This window comes from Cydia amplana, chromosome Z (genome assembly GCF_948474715.1).
Source record: "Cydia amplana chromosome Z, ilCydAmpl1.1, whole genome shotgun sequence".
NCBI classification, from domain to species: domain Eukaryota; kingdom Metazoa; phylum Arthropoda; class Insecta; order Lepidoptera; family Tortricidae; genus Cydia; species Cydia amplana.
Genome location: NC_086096.1, coordinates 31,092,610 through 31,112,172, shown reverse-complemented (window position 1 = coordinate 31,112,172; position 19,563 = coordinate 31,092,610). Strand labels below are relative to the sequence as shown.

General features: G+C 35.4%; 1 protein-coding gene across 1 annotated transcript in view; it reads right to left on the bottom strand.

Annotated features, from left to right (window-relative positions):
* The window catches only part of LOC134661126 (protein sickie), a 231,065-nt gene that overhangs the window by 43,660 nt on the left and 167,842 nt on the right, over positions 1-19,563 (bottom strand). The window contains exons 17-18 of the mRNA XM_063517077.1: positions 18,813-18,895; positions 16,121-16,195 (exon numbers count right to left, since the gene is read on the bottom strand). Coding sequence (XP_063373147.1) covers positions 16,121-16,195; positions 18,813-18,895 — 158 coding nt within the window. The remainder of the gene's footprint in view (positions 1-16,120; positions 16,196-18,812; positions 18,896-19,563) is intronic.

Genomic DNA, 19,563 nt, shown 5'->3' with positions numbered 1-19,563 from the left:
TTACTTTATTTACTTTATTTACCTTATTTACCTTATTTACCTTATTTACCTTATTTACCTTATTTACCTTATTTACCTTATTTACTTTATTTACTTTATTTACTTTATTTACTTTATTTACTTTATTTACTTTATTTACTTTATTTACTTTATTTACTTTATTTACTTTATTTATTTTATTTATTTTATTTATTTTATTTATTTTATTTATTTTATGTATTTTATTTATTTTATTTATTTTATTTATTTTATTTATTTTATTTATTTTATTTATTTTATTTATTTTATTAATTTTATTTATTTTATTTATTTTATTTATTTTATTTATTTTATTTATTTTATTTATTTTGTTTATTTTATTTATTTTATTTATTTTGTTTATTTTATTTATCTTATTTATTTTATTAGGATAAAGTTCATTTATTTAACTTAAAAGGTAATAATAAAAAAACATTACAACTAACTATGAAATTATGAATTAAAAATTTAAAACCTAAACTAAAATTAAAATACACCTACTTAAAAATTAAACTAATACTTATAATATTATATAAAAACTAAAATGCAATACTAATAAAATAGATGTAAATAATATAATTTATTTGTTTTTTTTTTTATTTATTTCATTTATTTTATTTGTTTTATCTATTTTATTTGTTTTATTTATTTTAGAAACTTACAAAATTAAAAGTAGTAGTATGTAACTACAAAAGTTAAATTAATTCAGAATAACATTCTAATTGAATAAAACGTTATTTAGTATAATCCTACATCTGGAATAAATATTCCGTTTTGTCTTTTTCATTTAAAATAAAAGTGTCATGATTTATTCACTTTCTATTTATTCTAAAATAACGAGTGCAAGAATTATTCTTATTCAAATCGATTGGAATAAGAATGAAATTTCTGTTTTTATTCTTATTCTTATTCAAGTTATTTTTTGCCCAACTCTGCTCTAGATTACTCTCGTGTTGTTGAAGGTGACTATTGAACAAAATCTGCAAAATATCTTTCATGTATGAAGTCAATTATTTGCACTTCCTAGTACCTAATAACATGAAGATAATAAATATACCTACACAGGCGAAGCAACATGCGTATTTAAATCGAAACGCTGCGCTCCGCTGGCACGCGCTACATACAACGCAAGTGCACCGAATGTTTAAAGGTCGTGGTGATAATTTTATAATGAAGCTACATAGAAAGTAAACTGCGAAATTATAATTATGATGGTTCAATGTATATTTCTTTGCGTATTAAGTATGTATTTTGTTTATTATTCCTACCAGCCTTGAGGTCTTACGTATGCTATCTCTTTCACACCTACGGAAAGTGAATGAGATAGTAAATTACTGCAGGTAAGAAAAGAGTCCTACGCTTATCACTATAATTAAATAGATTTGCAGAAAGTTGCAGGCGTGTTTGCACTTGAGACCGTCATTTATTACTCATTGGCAATAACAATAGGATTAAGTCGTGGCGTGGTGAATTCTTTGTCAGCATTTGCTAAACACGTGCGGCAAGCGTTGTGTCAAACGATATACCTGTTAATTTCCGTCTAAATAATAAATGCAAATTTTAAATATCAGAAGAGCTTTTAAAAACACCATAAGTCTTGGTAGTAACTCGGATACTGAAACCACATACTATAGTTCGTTTTTTTTTAGCATTAGAAATAAGGTAAACAATCTTGATGTCTCTTTTAATTGAAAAGCACATTTTAAAAATAAGTTACGGTAAATATGTAAAAATTATGAATCTAATACGATATTTTATAGTCTTCTGCTTTCATAAGTAATAGTTATGGTTTTTAAAAAGTGTTTTTCAATTAAAAGACATGTCAAAATCGCTTACCTTCTTTCAAGTTCTTTCTAATGCTAAAAAAAAACGAATTATAAACATAATTCGAAAACAGAAAAAAATCATGAGTATTTTCCCCATTTGTTCCTGCCCAACGTGATCGCCGCGATACATGAGGCGGGGACATATGGGAATGATTTAAATGAAGCGCCTATTCCCATCTGTGCCCGGCGGGGAGAAATAGGAATACACCATATCAAGCCATTCCTTATCCTACCTTTAAAAACATCTTTTTCAGGGTTCCGTACCCAAAGGGTATAAACGGGACCCTATTACTAAGACTCCTCTATCCGTCTGTCTGTCACCAGGCTGTATCTCATGAACCGTGATAGCTAGGCAGTTGAAATTTTCACAAATAATTAATTTCTGTTGCTGCTATTACAACAAATACTAAAAACAGCATATAATAAATATCTAAGTGGGGCTCCCATACAACAAACGTGATTTATTTGCTGGTTTTTGCTTAATGGTGCGGAACCCTTCCTGCGCGAGTCAGACTCGCACTTGGCCGGTTTTTTATTTTTTACATTAATTTAGGCACAGCCATTGAAGAGTTTCGCTATCCACCATCCGTTCAGAGCAGCTGAATTGTACCTGATGATTTAGTTATCACATTAAAATAAATACGGGTATCGTCCAATACCAAGACTATGCGGCAGTAAATTAAATTTGTAAGATTTTATTGCATAAAATCAGGTATAAATTAGTCAAGAAACATAATAGTTTCTTGTCTAATTTACTTCTATCTATACGTAACGCCTATACGGCACCCATACTACATGTTTAATCCAGGAATATTATTTAGAATATAAAATCATGATTATATTTATTTGATTAAGAATGAGATTATTCTTATTCAATTTTTTCACATACGAATTATTTCCGATCAAAATTATTTGAATAATTTTGACGGGAATAAAATCAACATGATTTTATTCTTAGGAATTCTTATTTAAATAATGATTTTATTCTTGAATGCCCAACACTGCTTACTAAGTATGTATGTAATTATGTATCTATTTAATTTAATCAAAACTATTTCACCTACCAATGTTATAGATACCCAATGAATATGTATAATGAATTCTGCCCTAGTAGCACGGTCGCATTTTTATCGTTTATCACCATGCCTGTCACGTTCTAACAAGTATGTAAGTGCGAAAGTGACGGGCATAGTGATAGTCGATAAAAATGGAACCGTGCTGAGCCCCCTGGTATTAATGAAAGATTTGTAGTATTAAAATAAGTTTATAACTGCTATAGATATATATTTTCTGATCGCTGCATTAAGCGGTACAAGGTAAATTACGACTTAGCTCATACAACTCACCGCATCTGAAAACATTTTAAACTAAAGTCTATTTTTTATTCGGTAGACTAAAATGACATTTCGTAGTATGAACATCATGTGTCATTTCATTTCATACTATGAAATGTCATTTTAGTCTACCGAATAAAAAAATAGACTTTAATTGCTTATTATAAAATAAGCTCATAATAACTAGTACATATGTCATTTGTTAACAATGGTAAAATATCTACCACAATCCGCTAGCGCATGTATCTTTATCACAAAGTGTTTTTTTTTAAATCACTTAAGATAAATTATACCTAACTAGGTACCAGTAAAATTACTAGTTAGGTGAAAATTTTTCTTTAAATCAGTCTTTAATCTGTAGGTACATATCAAGTGTGAACCCGAAAATAAAAATAATAATCTAAGTAGCATAAACTATATCTAAATAATAGCAGATATTACTAGGATAGGATGTTGTTTACTTGCAACCCCTTTTCTAAAAATTTCTAAACTAGAATTGACAAAAACAATAGGAACACACAGGTATAAAGATAAACAAAGGAATGGCCGCGCTGCGCCGCGGCTGTCGCTCTAAAAATAATACTGTAATCGCTCACTTGTTTTCAATTTTAGCTTAAGGACTCAAAGTGCAATATTGTTTGAATTGACAATAAGCGAAGTTACCGGCAAAAAAACTTGTTTGTGCTGGAGGCTTCATAGACCGCCCATGCCAACCACGGTTATTCAATAATAAGTTGAATTTAAGTCTGCGTAAAGTTTACAATCGTTTGAACTGGTTCAAAACCTTATTATGAGGTAACAGCATAGACGGGGTTTTTATTTCGGTTACCGGTAACAGGGGTTAACTCGATCTGATACGGTTACCGAATCAAAGTGTTACCTTATCAGACGGTTACCGTTATGGTAGGGGTTTTTATAACCACTTCTAAAATAACCTTATGAAAAACCCCGGTTAAGGTAACCGGTTCCGGTCCCTGCTTATGTTATCTAATTATGTTTCTTTCATGCGTGGTGAACTTAAAAAGAAAAGGCGGAATATGATAATGTCATAAAACACATCAAACGAGGCTGGTATCAAAACGTTTGACCCCAAATAAAACCAGATCCACGCATAAACAGTTTTCCACTGTTTGATGTTTGCTTTTATCGCCAGTTCGGATTCGTGCAGTACTTGTGGGCTATTGGTAAGTTTCACCAGCGACCCGTAACCATGAAACCAACCCATTTCAAAGAGTGTCGTTACATTAGAACATTAACCGCATGCGAAGCGAGTTTTAAAACTTAACAAGAGTTGTATTCCCACTGTTCCCAGCTTCCCCAGGGCAATAACTTTGTTAATCGCGAGTATAATGTCCGGCTCCGAACAGGATAGACTGCCAATAATAGGCTCAAAGGAACACAGTAAAAAAGGGGACGCGGTTACCTGCTCCCAAAAGCTAACACGCATCGTACTGAAGTTTTAGAGTACGTTAAGTACGTTACTAAGTTTGCGTTTTGGAGTAGAATGCTCAATACTTGATATGTTTATTATTCTAGAATGAATTTTTTTAGCTATAAACTCAGAGACATATGTGTTTGTTATACTTATTAATTTATTATGATACTGTGATACATAATGCTCTTAAACCATCATTGTTTTCCATTTCAAACATAGTGTGTAGGTACACAAAACATATATGTACTTAATTGTTTCCAAAAAATTTCATAGATCCTACACAACAATCGATCAAATAATTTGTAAGGCAACGGAAACACCCGGATGTCTTGGCAACACAACAACAAATTACAAGAGACGTGTTTTGCTCATATGGAGCTTTAAAAAAAATGTAAAAATCGCACGTTTCTATAAACCTAAGTACCAAAACTCGCGGCAAGGCATTGAATAACTACACTTGAACTAATACATCACTTGTTAATATTCAAGAGAGAAGTTTTTAAAGTAGTAATGGGTCACTGAAGTCAACGAGAGCGCGATGCGGACCGCGATAGAACCGACGCGCGCACGTCCGTCCTCCGCCAAAGGTGGATGCACACTGGCCTGTGTTGACTAACTAATGTTATATTCCTGCCCTGGTGAGTGACTACATTGAATAAAACGGAGTCACGGAACTGAGCCAAACCCCAAGGAACCCGGATCACCAGCCATTGTACATATTCTATTGGTTATTTATGGGGAATAAATATCGGGTGTAAGGGAAGTGATAAAGATAACTTGTGGACATTAATTGAATATGGTTTTACTGAATTTACATTATGTATTTATAAGTTTTTATTATGCATTAAGTAGACAGTGTACCTACTTGTGATTATTTTACTACTTTGAGACTCTACATTGGTTTAACTTACTTTGTAGGTAATCGAACATTCAATATTTTTATATTTGTTTATTCTTCAGTCAAAGCGTTCAGTATTCAATTCACTGAAGAATTTTCAGATAGCTATACTTAATTTAAGAATTTATATTACAAACGGTGCCTTGTATTATTTGTATAAACCTTATATTTTTTACTTTTATTTTTAATATGAAATTATAGGTATACCTACTTAACAAATATTAAAACTCTAGTCCTCAATATAACAAAATATAGTATTTTTTATTAATGATGTCCGAATTGTTTTAATGATCTTTTAAGAGTGTTAGTTACAATCGAGCAACTTAAAAAACCAAATACAAAGAGTATTAAAGAGTTTCGTCCAAGTCATAGACATAATTTTTATTGTACTATCGTGACGTGCTACCCTCCTATCCATGAAGCTCACAAGAGTAAGTCAAGAAAAGCATCTTAACAAAAAAAATATGGTTTCAGTTCTGATGAAGAAAGAGCGGGCACACTATCGCGGCACTTGTTGCGCAAGCACCCGGGATTTATGGGCCAAGCTCGAGTTACACTTGATAACGGACACACAAGACAAGAGCGTTATGTTTGTAGTGTAAACAAGGGATCATATCAATTATACAACATGTTCAACAGGTCTGGGAGATCCTCATAGAAATTAGGCATTTTTTTATTGTTGACATTAAGGTTAACTCGCTAAATATACTTATACATAAGATCTGTCTAACTTAGCTAACTCTGCACCGACAGTGAAGGGAAAGTTATAAACGTCATATTTTCATAGAAATTTGACGTTTATTTTGGCTACCAGTACCACACTCTGTTTCTGCAAGTCTGTACAGTGCAAGTTAGCTTTGTCCGACCCTCACCTATAACTACATATCTACATGTAAGCTGTTTTATTTGACATAAGTAATTTAGTTTCTAACTCACCCGTAGCATAACTACAATGTTAATAAGACCAAAACGAAATTTAAATACATTTGTACATACTCTTACTACTACTACTACGCTTCTTACAGCTTTACCGATGTAAAGGGAGTCCGGAGCAGTATTGGCCGAACGTTAATTGCAATTGACCATTAACTAGGTTCAATTGAACCGTAAACCGTAACGGACGGTTACAGTTTACGGTTCAATTTGTAATGGTTAATGGTCAATAATAGTCAATTGCATTAACGTTTCGGCCAACACTGGTCCGAAGCAATCTAGTCCTATTATTTGGCACAAGGCAAAAGTTTACATAAGACAAGCCACCAACATAGAGGGAAAAAAACAACCTAATATTTAGATTTCCTTACAATGTTTTCCTTTGTAGGTAAATTCATACGAGGCGAAGCATGAACCCATGATCTCCGGTTTGAAAGGCGCACGCTCTTCGTTAACATTAGAATACATATTTTCACAAATATATTTTTGTACTTTGCAACAAGTAAGAAACCGCTTGTTATATACGATTAGGCAATGGCGATGCATTTATGCCGAGCGCCCCTTGTTGCTAATCTTGGCGGACCGCCAGGCACGCTTCTGTGAGGTGGCTGAAGCACACAACAATGCTTACGTACACTTTGTTGGTGGTTAATGACGACCAATAACAAACTCAATGCACGTAGCTATGAAATTAATATCTGTATGAAAATGATGACATGAACTTTTGGATATTTAATACCTAACTAGGAGGAGGTACTAGGACTATGTTCGTGACAGTGAACAATAATATGATAAAAAAATATCAGTAAATAAGCATCCAAAGAAACGCTACGCGGCAGAACAGCATTGATACAAATAAACTGTTAATGCACTGAGGTAGATAAGTATTTCAGGTGCTGACTAACAAATGATGTTGGCAGTTATATAAACAAAAAATAAACAACATGTTTTGGTTCATTCACTCCACACCCACATGGTATACATACTTACGTCTATAACCTATACTGTGCGATAAGTATTTGATATATCGTAAATCAAAATCAAGGTTATTATTGTTATTAATATACCAAGGAACAGTAACTACCTATGTTCTATGAATCAGCACAAATCAACTAACCTTAATAGTGTAACAATAAGTTAAGATGGGGCAAGAGCGATCGATGCATCAAATTAAATCGCCATTGAAACCAATTGGTGGCTCCTTTGTAACCACCGAACATTTGTTACGACGCATTTGATGCTAATGTTCCGTCGGAGAGAAACGCAAAAACTCGTATCGACAGCCAACGCTCCGAGCTATTTAACCGCAGCAATTAATACTAACAGTAATTACTATCGGTTCCTTTAACCGCCTCGGACATAACGGAAATACTGATTCACCTTATCGATAAAATGAAATTACGGTTTTCGTATAAGGCACATAGCTCAGCGACGCTTTCATAACGCGGAAAAACTTTGGTAATCGAAAGTTGAATCGTACAATGATAGCATCGAAACAACAGTGCTTTGTTAACGACTACAAATGTCGAAAACTATACAAAGACGACGCAAGAACGATCAATGTGCGGGCTCTCTGTTGAATTATGTATGTCGCGATGCTTTACCAGTAAATTAGGAGAACAAAAAGAACTATCCGGCAAGCTTTCATTGAAAAGTCCACTTTTTCTTAGTCGGGGCGAATTTAATGAGTAGACATTAAATAATGTAGCAGTATAGGCCTAAGTACCATTAATTCCCGAAACTCTAACTTTAAGGTGCTCCTGCATGGAAGTTTTAAAAAGTACTAAAGATATTGTTTATCAAGAAACACATACACTTATCACACTATTATGTAAATATGTATGTATGATCACTATCAGTTCTACTGTTCATTTATTCATGATCCTGTTTAAAAAACACCATTAGTTTCTACCTTTCCGTTGTGATCAAGTAATGATTTATTAACTTTATATCATGTTTCAACGGTTATTGTACGACCAAGTGAATGCACTTGCTCGTGTGTGTTAGTTTCTACATATCCTTGCGTACATTAATTGTCGTAGCGTTATAAATCAAAGAAGGAATTATCATCATCAATTAGACAAATTAGCATTTGATGAGTCTTACTAGGGCAACGGTCGCTATTTCACTCCTCCGTCATACGTGTGTACCTAGAACGCAGCCTAGTTCTAAAAGTAAACGTTACATAATGTCGATAGCGAATGCTGGCACTTTGTAAATTATATAAAGCCGGTTTCTGGTTAACATGTGAGGGCAATATCAATGTAGTAATTACGGGTAACGCCACACGTTACCATCCCGTCACTTGACATTTATATTTGATTCAACATTCAACGACTACCATCTGGTCCTACTCATCGGCGTGGCGCTTGTAAATGAGGGAATACTTTAAATTAAAGATGAAACGTGGAGTCATCATCATCAAACAGCTTTTAAACTATCAATTATACTCTTGGAGGCCTGGTATGGGCATGTGATGCGGAGGTATGAAAGGCACGTGACGCGAAAGGTATCAGAAATGATGTGTAGGGGGGTAAGAAGAAAGGAAAACGAAGGAAAAGGTGGATGGAGAGAAATGATATGAAAAGAAAGCAGGTGATTGATGAGATGACGAACGACCGGAACGACAGAGAGGTATGGAAGAAAAATATATGCTGCGACGACCCCAAACGATGGGAAAAGGGCAGCGAATGATGATACACACCTGGAGGTCAATCAGAGGCACAAATACTTAAACAGGTTGAGAGCGACTTTCAATCAGGTCTCCTGAATATGAGTCGGGTAAATCTATCTGCCAGATTATGGTATTTATTAATACGATTTTGGTACCTATTAAGAAAAGGTAATAGGGTAGATATTTGCTGAGAGGGTCTAATGGGTTTACCCGAGTTTGAAGTTAAGCGACACATGTATCTGTAAATTTGGAAGTGTCAGAAATTAAATAAATTGTTATTTTTTTACTAGGGCAAATATTGTAACGTGTTGAAAGACTAGATTTAATCGAATAGCTAAATAACCTTCTACATGAGGTAAGGCTATTTTCACTTAAGCTTTTTGGACGTGAAAAATATAAAGTTACAATTGTACCCAAGGCTAAAAACGAGTATGTCCATTATGCTTTTTATTACGCTTAGAACTGCATGTCATGATAACAATAAGGCTTATCGGTTCCAAGAAGAAATCATTTAGTCAACTGGCAAAACAATTACAGTTCATGTAAGATAATCTGTCGAGGAAAGCTGTCGCATAGTAGGTGCATATCTCAATACCCATTGCAAAAGAGGTCTTCTTACAGTTATTACACCTAAATACGGTTTGGTCCAATGGTTTCGTTTTTATTGTGTCGTGTTTTTTTTGCGGTTTTAACACATACCAGGCGTGTCTCCCTCCGCGATTTCGTCGCTTTGCTACAGGTAGCTAAAAATACATCCGTTCCGGCCCCAATTTTGGGGAAAGCCATAAGCCGCGCGTGGCGCTGTCGCCACCTAGCGGCCATATCTGTGCTGACCGTAACAGACGCGTTTTGTTAGAGAGTGAGTCTTCTGTACTTAGTACTATTATTTATTCTGTGCACATACTAAATAATGTTTTTACGGATGTATCGCATAAAAAATATCCGTATGCACGACCGGTAAAATCCGCGTCTAGATACTTACAGTATATCGGAATCAACTAATGAATTCAGTGAAATTATACAGGGTGGCTAAAAAATAACTGCATTCCCGTTGGTCCCATAAGTTGCTCAGTATAATCCCAAAACCTCCCTGGCAACGGGAATGCAGTTTTTTTTATATCCACCGTGTATATTGGCATTAATTACAAAATATAGGCTGTTCTTTAAGGCGCTAGACGCCGTTTTTGGCCGAAAACTCTAACATTCTAGAGTCTATATCTTCTTAACGGTTCAACAAAAAAATATGAAAAAAATATATATGATTTTACGTTTTATATACAACATTTCTAACGTTTGACTTGTTCCCTATGACTTATAGTTTTTCCAAAAAAGGAACATTACGACAGGCCGTTTTGCGACTAACTTTGCCTATTTCTAGTAATCGATTTATTCGATTAAAGTTATTTTTAGACTAGAATAATTGTTTTAACAGATACTACAAATGCAACGTAGAACAATGTTAATAAATAATATTTTTTTTAAGAAATCGAATATTTTTCAACATTTTGTGCGTATGTAGCTCGAAAAAGGCGTGGCCGGCAGTCGTGTGCTAGCTTTGAGACGAGGAGGCTGTGTCGCTCGTCGCTCCGTGCCTTCCTTGTATTCTGCATGCTTGTTCTGAGCCGAGGTGCTATAAAATTGGAGTTATTGTGGCCAAAGATTAAATAACTGCAGAATGTTGATTTGGTTGTGACGCGCTTTAGCGCGCGCAACACGGTGTTTCGCAGCCTATTATTACGAACGTAATGACAATATTTCCACTTATGTTTGAGAAAGCTTCATTTGAAATATATAAAAAATGTTTTCGAACATGCGCCGACATATTGCCATTAAAATTTAACGTTTTTAATAAAGTTCAATTTCTAAAAAAAAATTGATCAACAATGGCAATTACATTGGCATTGGCAGGTTTATACTATATAGTTTGATTCAGAAACCATTACATTTTTAGGATTGTTACCCATTAAAATGATGTTAGTTTATTAAGTAAATCTGGGGGCACGGCAGTGCCCCCGCCAAGTCGAGCAAAAAAAGAGGCACGGCCGTACCATCCTTTTCTCGAAGCGATTCAGGCCATTTTCGACGTCCTGTAATTTTGTGCTGGCTGAAGCTAAAACCCTGAATTTTCAGTAATATATAGGGCTAAACATGCTTAAGATATATTCTCAAAAACATTCAATTTGAACTAGTAGTTTAAGAATTATTGTACGTCAAAGTTCCTTATTTTCGACACTGACACACTCAGTCACTCATTTAAATATTAGACAAAACAAAAAACCTAAGGTAGGTAATAAACACATTAAAAAATGTTGGCTGACGGCGTATTGCATAAAGTATCATGCTATGGAACTAACTATGTCAACAAAAGTCACTAGTAAATTAATTCATCAAGTTTGATTACTTTCAGCAAGTTCCATCGAATGACACTCTACCAATTCAATACGACGGTTATGTCAATTACACAAACGTGCAGCATGGTGCGTAACGGGATGGGTAAACTTAATATATAATAATAATATAATTTTATACGACGTTTTAAACAGGACGCGAGTCGTATTAACCGTGAAATGTAATTTACGACCTCCACTAAATGCATTATCTACTCATACTCAAACAACAAAATATCTGCAAACAAAAGGTATACGAGTATAGCGCCAACTGCACGCCTCTGGGCTGTATCTTATTCTTTGAACCTCGTGGCGGTGCAGCGATACAAAATTCACGTACGATCGCAGCGAGCGGGGTAAGCGGGTGGTGCGGGACAGAGCGCTTAGCCCCGCCCTGACGCTCAAGGGCATTGGGCCTTCCAATCGTCTTAAAATAGTCCAAGAAAAACAAGAAACGACCACTATAGTTCATGGAAAATAATTGACCGTTGCATTGAACGACATATCTATAAAGTAACCATTTTCAATAGCCTGTCCAAACCTAGCCCACAAGCGGTTTTGCTTTCTCGATGAAAAATGTCAGTCAATATCACATATCTGTTTCCGGATGCAGGATGTCTGCAGCGGTCGCTGTGTGAAAACGTTCCAAAGCTCGCATAGACTAACTTCAGAAGACTCCACGTTGCGCAGACTATACAGACACCGCATTATTTATCAAAGAGAGCAACATTTACAAAGAGTTCGAGGTCACCGGTGTCACAGTGTCAATTTTACTTGTGAATGCTACGATTCGGGCATCACGACTTAGTTGAATGTTGTGATGCTCATAACATGACCATTTCATACTATAATAACCCAGGTACCTCCAATAAGCGTATTTTTTGTAAATATTTTTAATTTGCCCGAATACTGGTCAATTGGTCATAAGTGTGGGCGCCATTGAGTTAAGCGGTCGCGCTCCCTTACTAAATGTGTACGGGAGCGCTTATTGGTGGTGAACTCGATTGTCATAAGTGCTCCGTCTAGTCTAGTCTAAAGTACCGGACCCATGTAAGGTCCGCCCTATTTATTTTAAGATACAAATGTATTATGAATTTTAGGGGGTAAAACCCTTTCAACGCATAATGCCAAAAACGCAAAACGCCATTCATACGCTAAACGCCAAAAACGCAATAGACCAAATTCTCTTGATGCCAAATACGTATAATACCAAATCTGTAGAAATACCAAATACGCCAAATGCCAAAACTATATAAAAGCTAAATACGCACAATGCCAAAAGCTAAATACGCATAATGCCAAAACCTAAATACGCATAATGCCAAAAGCTAACCTATGACAAACACGTATATTGACAGTATTTATATCCACACAATCTATTAAAAGTGAAATTGCTGTATCATCATCATAATTTCTATATTTCACCTACCTGAGGAGGCAAATAGATGAATTTATCCTAAATGTTATTATTCTATTGTTTTCCCATGATGCAGAGATCGGCGTGATAAAAAGAATTTCTATCACGCCTTGGTAACAATAACATTTTTTTTTTCATTTAACTATCGCAATATCCCGATACTATTTTAATAACATATTGTTAGGGATGCTCCCTGGCAACATGGCAATTTTTTTTAATATATGAGGTTTTATTCCAGTCGAGTTCATTAATACATATATAGTAGTAGTAGTAGTACGATTTAGTGCCTATTGCCTGAGCTTGCACAGCTTTCTGTTCGTGTAATTGTGATGCTGGTTTCGCGACATAGTACCGCAACGCCGCTAAACTCGGTTTCATGCATATTTCGCGAGCTTTCTGGCCACTACTAGAGACAAACCAAAGAAAGTCTGCAGCGCAATAATTTGACATCGAATTAAAAAACTACATATGGCAATGTTTTTTAAGCAGTCAGTAAACGTCATGCACTATGGTATGTGTTTGTCAAAATCGTTTAAATATTCATTGTGTTTTGTGATGAACGGAATAAACATGGTGAAACCTTACAAAACCGGCGTGCGGGAGTTACTTTTCCGCATGACGAATAATTTTACACTTGTAAAAAGTCAGCGCGAGGCGATTCAAGCTGAAAAACGACAATGTTTACAAAATTTGGAGTTGATGACGGGTAAGTGGAATGAAACATCTTAATACTTCACCATATGTACCTACTTAGATAATATAATATTGGTTTAGACTAAGGTTTCACAGCAAATTAAACACACCTAATAGGTATAGGCATACTTATGAACTTCCTCTAACATTTCGAGAAACTCATTGGTACTAGCCGGGTTTTGAGCTCGAACCCACAACCTCCATGCTTATGCTCACGGCATGGGTACCTACTAGTTAAAGCTAAAATTAATTTTTAATATATGTTTATTGTTTTAATGGTTTATTTCGTTTTTCCGAAAACTTTAGTTCGCAAATTGCGGGCAATTTCTCTGTCAATCTAATTACGCCTTAATGGGAGTAAAAGAGAAAGATGCTCGCATATTGAGAACTTCGGTGTTCGCGGTAGGCCCTCTGTACCTATTTCCCGCCGTCGCGGATATTACAAAAGCTTATTAATTTTGATGAAGCCAAATGTCACATTCTCCCAATATTATTTATCAATATTAGTATATGTCTACATATTAATAGTGACATCTATTGTTGGAATGAAATTTATTTTACCATAAAAATTAAGCTGTGCACACAGCTTAATTTTTTCATAGACGGTAAATATGGTAGAAATTTCACAAGTATCAAGACTATTTAATCCATTTTCTGTGGTGTTGTCGCATACTGATTTTTAAAAACTACTTTTAATCTAGCGCTGCAGACTTTCTTTGGTTTGTCTCTAGATAAAAAGTACTGAGCAACAACTTACATTCTAGTGCAAAATTAGGAGTACAAATTCTTCCCAATTAATTATGTTTAGCGTTTTTGTCATTCTGCGTTTTTGGCATTATGGGGGATGTTTTTCTTCAATACTCGAAACGACAAAATGGCGTATTGCGTTTTTGGTATTATGCGTTTTTTGGCATAAAGCGTTTTTGGTATACAGCGTATTTGGCGTTATGCGTGTTTTTTTTTTCAGTACGCGAAATGACAAAATGGCGTTTTGCGTTTTTGGCATTATGCGTCGAAAGGGTAAAAACTACATTTATGGCGGTGACGGTGTAAATCTACTCTAAATTTTATGCGCGGTGACCATGAGTAATATTATAAGAAGCACCTAGTAGGCAAGCGATCTATGTCCACTTCACAATGTGACAGTGGCAGTTGGCGACTGGCACACATAGTCGCCACCCGATATGGTATCGGCCGCAGTACGGTCGGCAAATTACAGTCCAAGGTGCCGCACTATACTAGAACTGTGGCTGTGCCGACTCGGGTCACACGACCGCTTTGTTTCATTCACTTGACGATAAACCTCAATGTCTAATAGGCGATTTGAACTTTGTTTTAACGACATGGCTAATTTACGTCTAATTTTAAGTGCACTTAAGGATATATTTAAAAAGTACTAGATCTTAAGGAATTAATTAATGTTAATTATATTTAATTTCATAAGTTCATAACTAAATGTACAAACTAAAACTAAATTGTGCTCTACGTAATAAAAAAATCATTTATATTAATTTTAATGTTATCAGAAAACAGAAAAATACAAGATGTAAATGATTTACATGGATTATTAATGATTTTACAATTCGAATACCGGCCCCGGTCATACATTGACATATATGTATAGGTACTGACTGGTAAACTATCTTATTTCACGGTATCCTTGTCAATGTCACGCGCCAATGGTGAGATGGTCCTCTGGATTTAATATCACAGTGAAAGCTAAGGAACGAGTTGAAACAGCCCTGCCAGCCCACCACAAAACCAAGAATCGCCTAAGTATCAATACTAATAAATAATATTAGGTTACATTGTTATAAAACAAAACATATTAGTTAACTAAGCATCTCGTGCATGATAAACCTGACAAGGTGGCAGAGCAAGAGATTAAATTCTGTCCACACTGAAGTGATCGGGTTTCAACTGACTACTTGTTCTAGTTAATCGGACGTCGCAAGATGTTAGCTTCTTTACGGGACGAGACTAATATTAATACTGTCATACTTATGTTCAAACATAGTCCAAAGGCAAATAACACATTGTACTACAAAAGCGCCTTCTTTACTTCTATACGTGTATTTGTTGCCCTACCAAACTATATTAAAATGTTAGACGGTAACAAATTTAAATTCCAGTTAAAACGGTTTCTTACAGAAAATGTATTTTATAGTTTAAAAGAATTTTTCGAAGCGATGGAAACAGATTGATATGTATTAATTTGATTTTTAAGAGAAATGGTAATATTCTACTACTATAACAAAATAGTCCTACCTAGCTATAAGAATACATGCTATACCCGTAATAGGGTGCCATGTGATTCTATGTTTTTATTCTACCAACTATGTACCATGGTTCGCAAATAAACGATTTCCGATTTCCATAACTTAAATGAAATGCCTTTGTGATAGGTAAATGATAAGAAAGCACAAATTGTCTAGTAATTTGTTTTCAATGGTCAGAGTAATTATGAGACCGGTTCCGAAATAATAGGCAATAGTAGGTACTTACGTTTGTTGTGAGCTGAGTAGTCAATGTGTGTACTTTTTCTTTGGCATCAGCGAGCTCTCTCCTCAGCTTCCGTACCTGCCAATGAGATGCCATTTTCAGTTGCAGTACCTAGTATTATGTATGATAATATAGATCTAATGATGCACTTAGACTTAAAAACTAAGGGAATGATTAAAAAAATACGGATAAACCACATCTGTGGGAATAACAGATACGCTTATTTCGATACAAATAATTCATATTTTAAGTGCGTGACACAATAACAAGTACGAGTAGGTATACTTTGGTATACCTAGGATTTGCAATCCGGATCCGAAATGTATGAAATTATCCGGATCTGGATCCGGATCCGCAGATCTTCCCATACATTTCGGATCCGTCGTGCAAACCCTAGGTATACCTACTCAACTGACAAAAATTAACTATATGCAATGTATAGCACTTCCATAAATAGTTTTGAACCTAAGGTTTATAGTTTACACAGGTTTCAGTAATGTTGGTCACAAAATAGACGCATCAATAGCTTCTGTCCCTTAAAGGAGGTTATCTTTTATAGCTAATAGTTTCCATTGTAGTCCGCCGCTTAGAAGTCATAAACGTCCCTTCTGACACAAAATGTGCCTATTGGAACCGTAATTCTAAATTGAGTTTTGCCGAACAATAATAAAGCGCCTGCAATGGACACTGAGGTAAATAAATACGTAGAGTTCCGTTTTGAAAATTCTTCTAATAAAATGAAAAAGAAAGTTTTTTAAATCAAGCTAATGAAGCTAATCAGAATTAAGAGAAGTTATTATTGACCTGTTTTATGTAATGTAATCCTCGCATTGTCCCGGCACGGCATTTTGCCACAGCTCATGGGAGCCTGGGGTCCGCTTGGCAACTAATCCCAGGAATTGGCGTGGGCACTAGTTTTTTGACCTGTTTTATGTTACTAAGTATTGTATTTCATTAAGTACCTATCTAACTTGTTGATACATCTAAAGTCTATTTTTTTATTCCGTAGACTGAAATGACATTTAATAGTATGAACATCATGTGTCATCTCATACTATGAAATGTAATTTTAGTCTACCGAATAAAAAAATAGACTTTAGAAATATTGTTTGAGACAAGTATTTTTTTCCTACAAGACGGTGAAGTGTACCATCGTAAGGCATCTGTATACATGAATACATTTAGGTAGGTACGAAGATATTCAAGTGTGATTGAAGTCCTCACACTGCATTAGGCTAGCTTTATATGTCGGTAGCGGTACTGTACTGAGACTCATGAAACGAAGATGAATAAAAAAGGACGAATTATCAATAATGTCGAATGGGACTGTCAGTTTTATGGCTCGTACTGTACCTTGTGTGAATTTAAAATAGGGTTCCGTGTGCGCCAGCCCTTACTAAAGCATATTTTTCCGCTTATTCACCGGTACTTAAGCTTTGGTTTCCTCCGAAAGCGGTGCCGTCATATAGCGGCCGTCTCCATACAAATACTACGACATCCATATTTAGCCGTATTATTTAGTATGGAGACGGGCGCTATATGACGGCACCGCTATGCTAGGAAAACCGATCTTTAGATCTCAGATCTGTGACGGTGACTGACGCGTAACGGATTTCAACCGCGTGATCCTTTTACGTTCGCACTACCTTTTACTACTGACCGTTGAATTATTTTAACCTATCACGCCCGTTTTGGTAGGCTGTGAAGGGAATATTTACACACGAGAACGGCCCTTGGAACATTTAGAAGATGCCGACTATGTTTTTTTGCGCCATAATTTCAATTAGAGTGATTCGCTTTTACATCCGGCCAAATGCGTGTCAGACTACGCACGGTGTACGGAGTTCCATAATTTAATATAGAGAGTTGCTATGATTTTATAAAAAAAAACATACAAGCAAAGGGTGGCTTATAAAGTCATATAAAATCAATATAATTTTACTTTTGAAGCGAATATTTTCAATAGTATTCATTTACCCACAGAACGATGACGTTGATGTTTACTATTTTTTTTTTTACTTTTAGCGTAACGTCTTAAATATTTAATTAATAAAAAAAATTACAAATTTCATTAAAATAAACCCTAATTTCTATAGATTAGCTACCCAAAATGTTTGTTTCCCAATCGAACTCATTCATTTCTATTCCTTTTTGTTGCTAGATTTACTTTTTCCAAGCCACATGTATGTACAGTGGGCCAAGAAAGTGGTCTACCAGTTTTGACAAAAGTTTCTGCGAGATCTAACGATCGCTAAGGTTGACAATGACGTACAGTTGACGTACGTGTGTCGACCTTGTTGTCTGATGACGTTCAAACGAACCTCAACCGTAGGGTGGTAGACCACTTTCTTGGCCCACTGTACCTAAATGATTTCGTGCAATTGTGAGCTGATGCTGATTAATTTATTAGAAAAAGGTAAGCATTTGACCACAATCTCACCTGATGGTCAGTGCCGATGCAGTCTAGGATGGGGCGTGCTTACCTACAAAGTGTCTATTTACTCTCGATTTAAAAAGGTCCAAGTTATAGCGGGCTGGGAATAGATTTGCAGAAAGTGATCCACTCCCTGGCCGTTCGCATGACAAAGCTGGATGCATAGTGCTAGCAAGAGTGCGGTTCACACTCGTGGTCGGTGCACCACGTTTGGTGTGTGGTGTGAGGCAAGCGGGTCTACCATACAATTCCTCTACTTACGTCGTGTGCCTGCCTCTCCTCGGAGCCCGCGCCGGCGGCCAGCGACGACGCTGTCGAAACCAGCGAGGCGGTCGATCCGTGAACTGTTGGAAAACTATTCGGTAAGTGGGAGCACAAGATACATTCATTAAGATTACATTATTAGACTGTATTCACCCAATTTAAATCAAAACAGTTTTTTTTTTTTAAACCTTGAAACTAAAAACCGTAAATGAAAATTAAATATCATTTTCAAATTCCAACAAAATGATACCCCATTCGACATAATATCTATGTCGATTTTCATTACATCTATTTCACTGTAAAACAAAAATGAAGGAACTCAGTTAGGTCATACAAACAGCTACGATAGATTTTAAATTACTACAAAAACATGTAGGTAAACATCCATTAGCCCATTTTATTAAGTCCAACACTATGTAGGTCATAAAATATATCTACATTATAAATACATTTATAATCAAGTTTCCGAGTAAAATTGATTTGACGTACAGCCGGACAAACGGACATGACGAAAGCCTAAGGGTTTTGTTTCTGTATTTCTTGTTTTTTAAAAGAAACAATACCCAATTAACTGCTACATGTTTTAAGCTTGCCTCCACCGCCTATACAGTCCTAAAACTCACGGGCGGGCCTCCGGCCTCATTATTTCGTTTATTGTGTTATGATATTGATTTGTAATCTAATTCACGCATTAAGTTTAATCAAGCATTCAAGCAATAAATCATATCGATAACTTGTAAAGGTGAAA